Source organism: Loa loa (genome assembly GCF_000183805.2).
Source record: "Loa loa unplaced genomic scaffold supercont3.195, whole genome shotgun sequence".
NCBI classification, from domain to species: Eukaryota; Metazoa; Nematoda; class Chromadorea; order Rhabditida; family Onchocercidae; genus Loa; species Loa loa.
In genome coordinates, this window is record NW_018108375.1 from 64,458 (window position 1) to 68,721 (window position 4,264).

At 24.6% G+C, this 4,264-nt stretch overlaps 1 protein-coding gene across 1 annotated transcript; it reads right to left on the reverse strand.

Annotated features, from left to right (window-relative positions):
* Positions 1-319: 319 nt before the first annotated feature.
* Positions 320-3,285, reverse strand: LOAG_13102 (hypothetical protein; the record flags this gene model as incomplete). Its single annotated transcript, XM_003148613.1, has 6 exons — positions 320-355; positions 385-474; positions 1,091-1,150; positions 1,976-2,141; positions 2,964-3,099; positions 3,213-3,285. 6 exons carry the CDS (start codon positions 3,283-3,285, stop codon positions 320-322), a joined length of 561 nt encoding a protein of 186 aa, XP_003148661.1.
* Positions 3,286-4,264: the final 979 nt, after the last annotated feature.

Consider the following 4,264-nt stretch of genomic DNA (forward strand, 5'->3'; position numbering starts at 1 on the left):
AAAGAGAAGTTTTTGAGAAGGTAAATGAAAATCGGAATTTTTTTTTGCATAAATCCCTTCTACAACAGATTATAAGGAGGAAAGATGATATTTGAAGAATAGTCGGAATGAAAAAAAAAGAAACAAAATTCTCAAATATTAAAAATTATTTGTTGTGTGCAGTACACAGTACACTGTATACTGTATACTGTATCGCATTTATCGTATTCGTATCATTCATTTCACTCATCCTTACAAAAAATGATGGTCCAATATTTTATAATTTTAATAATTTTACTTTAAATTATAATTTATACGGGCAAACATTTCTTCCACAAGACTACGTAGGAAAAATTGCAACAACAATGTGATAGCACTTAAAATAATTAAAATACTGTAGTATACGATAGATGATGAACTCCAACTGGTGAATGTTTGTACCAGTGATAACGGGAAATACATCACTTCGAAAAAACTGATTAATGCCATAAGGAGCTGAAATGAAATTATTGTTTAAATTAGTTAATGATAGTGGAATTTTTCAAGGTAAAAAAAGTTGAAATATCATTAGGATAAATGTATAAGTTATCATTTCTTATTAAACAGCTATACGGATTATTTGAGAATATACACTTAAAGAAGAAAAATGTAATTTAATTTTTAATATGGCAATAAGTGAAAATTAAAACAAATTTTTTTTCCAAGTAAATTATATAGTAAATAGTATACTAAATGTTAAATGTAACATATTAAATGTACTAAACATACTAAATGTTGAAATTTAACAATAAGCCATATGAAATATTGCATCAGTAAGTTACTATACAAGTAAAATGTTAGGTAAATTGTTGTATGCAATAATTACAATAATATAGGATAAGCAATAAAGTAAGTGGTAGTATTATAGGTTATGTCAACATTTGGATTTAACTCAACATTTCTTTTGCTGAATTTAAATTCGAAAATTTTCAAACTTGTGTTGAATAGCCATAATTGCAATCCCAATACAAAATTGCTCAGTATTTACATTAAAGAAATCTCGATAGCTAAAGTTGCATCGTTGGATTTTATGATTAAGTTTATTTCTTTTCAATTTTTAATTTTTATTTACACATAAATTTCGTTCCAAATCCAAGAAATATTCAAGATTAATTTTATGTACAGCATAAACCTAAATTTAAAAAGAAGTAAATATAATTAATTTTTTTAAATTTAAAAATTTTGTAATACTACTTGAAACATCTGGCCACAAATAAGGTGATAAAAACAAAATATAAAGTTGAAACATCTGGTGAAAATTAAATTAGTAATGCTAATAGAAATATTTCTCTCCTGCTTTTTTCCTCAATTTTTTCAAACAGAATAGCATTATTTCTTCGTAACACCTTTTTTTTCATTATTTTCTAACATTTTCCAATTATTTTTTATCAACGTCTTAGCTTAAATTTTATTAAGAATTATCTAATTTGAAGGTCACAAATTTGTTAATTTTTTCATTTTTAAGATAAATCATGAATTTTGAGATTAAAAATTTTAAAAAATAAATGAATCCGTCTAAAATTTTAATAAAATTTCAATTTTTTTTTGTTTTATATTTATCTCACCCTGAAATTGTTCTACCCTATAGCTAATACTTTTTGTCATTGTTTACTTCAATAAAAGAAAAAAAACAAAATTCTAGTGGAGCGTAATTTATTGTCCACATTTCCTTTATTGTGACTCGCAACGGCATTAAATAAGGTTATATCCAGGCTCTTTTTTTAAGCCTAATCTAAAAAAATAAATTGAGCTAGAGAATTTTAAATTACAAGAATATTGAAAACTTTATCGATAATGACTTCTCAAACAAAAGATACGAATGAAGAATGCACTACTAGCAATAAATACATTTTAGAAGGTAGTGTTGAAGAATACAAATTATCGATTGACTTCATAGTTTATCAATAATCGATACAAAAAAAAAAAAAAAGGAAAATAAATGAATAAATAAACCTACTATACTTAACAAATATCCATGAAAGAATGAATCGCACATTGAACCAAATAATCGTTCCCAAATACGAAGTAGTAGAAATACGGTAGCAATACAGCAGCAAAATATTGATAAGTAAATAAGAATAGAATTGATTATCGTATGTGGAAGATATGTGTATATGAATAAACTGAAATAAAATACGATAAAATTGTAAAAATATACTCAGAGGATAAAATATAGAAGTTGTGATTTTTAAAATTTGAAATAAAAACGATTGGAAAGAAATTAATAAGTATATTGACGAGAAAAAAAGAAGAAAAAGCTTCTCGAATTACAAATATCTATTAAAAATTTGGTAATAATTCAGTGTAAATTTATTAAAGTTATTTTGAAGGATTTTACAGCAACAATTTCCAATGGAAAGAATTTAGGTTGGAAATTTTGAAGGATATGTTTTAAATAAATTTTTAGTATTCTTTTGAGGATTTAAAAAAAGTTAGGTTTTTTTGGCTTGCTTGTTAATTTGTCGAAATAGATTCAGAATACCTAAAAAGTTACGTTTTGAAACTTAGTAATTTTTATTGTAATCATTTAAAAATTTTTTCCACTTTTCGTCAGGAATCATCAAATTGATCAAAGAACAATTTCAAGTAATATTTGTTGTGCAAGAAAATCTGAGAATCAAATTTCATCTTTAGCAACAAATGAAATCGAACTGATTTATTCATTTTTTCTGCAAGAACAATGCTTGATGAGAGTTTTTAAATTTTCCTTTTTTTTTTTAACCAAATGAACGTTCCAAAATCTGGCACGTAATAAATTGAATTTATTTATAATTCATTCAGTAAATGTCAGCTTTTAATTGAATAAGCTAATTTAAATTGATTTCATTATAAGTAAAGGCTGATCGGTTATTATTTGTTTATTCCGATTGGAATATTAAGATTGGTATTTTCTGGATAGGTTTTTCGTTTTATTCAACCAACCTGGATGATAATGCTGAACTAACCTGGATGATAATGTTAGAATAATTTGCGCAAAGGTGCAAAGAGTGGTTGCGGAATGTGATGTTAAACCACAAACTGCAAAAATACCTTTGCTGTCGCCACTTTCACTTGTATATGGTAACGAACACTCCTCCATATCTGAAAATATACCAAAAGAAAAGAAAAAAATGCAAAACTTAGCCGAAATAATAACTGATTTAATTTCAAATTCGAATTTTATAAGATTAAAATTTCCAATAATAAACAGTAACTATTGGCTACTTCATTCAAACCATTGTTACATCGTTCATAATTAAGTCCCTTTTTGGCATTCTTTATTATCATCAATGATTAAGAATGCTAAAAAAAATGTTATCAAGAAATATTGATGTATATATGGTAAATTAATCTGCGTATTACAGTATGTGATAAATGAACATAATTTGTGAACTACGATTCATGTTGTTTATTCCATTTTATCATTGTGATCTTCCCTTATTTAATCCTATTCTATTACTACTACAGTAATAACCAAATATATCAGTGTGAGATAAACGAAATAGAAAAAAAAAAAAAAAACAAGGAGAATTTCAATAAAATTTAGACGATTAATTTATATGAAAATTCGCGACAAATTTCAGGAAGAAGCAGAAATTAAAAAGAAAAGAGTGAAAAACGTAAAACTGAAAATTGATAGGAACTTCACACGCTTATATATATCCGTACACACACACACACACACACACACATATATATATATATATATATATAACAAATACACATACACATACACACATACACATGCATACACACACACGGACATACAGACACATACATATGTATGTAATGTGATGTTAAAATGAATCACAAAATCATTGTCTACTTCGATATGAAAAATTAATATAGCTAATTACTTTGTTCAACTCTATGAACGAAAAAAAGCTTCCTAAGGGACTTCATAATTTAAGGAAAAAATAAATGAATAGAAGATGAAGACCTTTTGAAAGATATTTGTGAAAGGAACGAGAAGAATTATAATATAGTTCATTTTAACCTGACAAATAATGCCAATGATACTAAGTTAAAGTGTAATAGTAACAGTAGTAATAATTATTAATACAATAAAAGCAAAAATAAAAGTGAGAGGACTTGTAATAATGATGATAAGAATGACAATAATAATAATAACTAATAATAATAATAATAATAATAATAATAATAATAATAATAATAATAACAATAATAATAATAATAATAATAATAATAATAATAATAATAATAATAATAATAATAATAATAATAATAATAATAATAATAATAATAA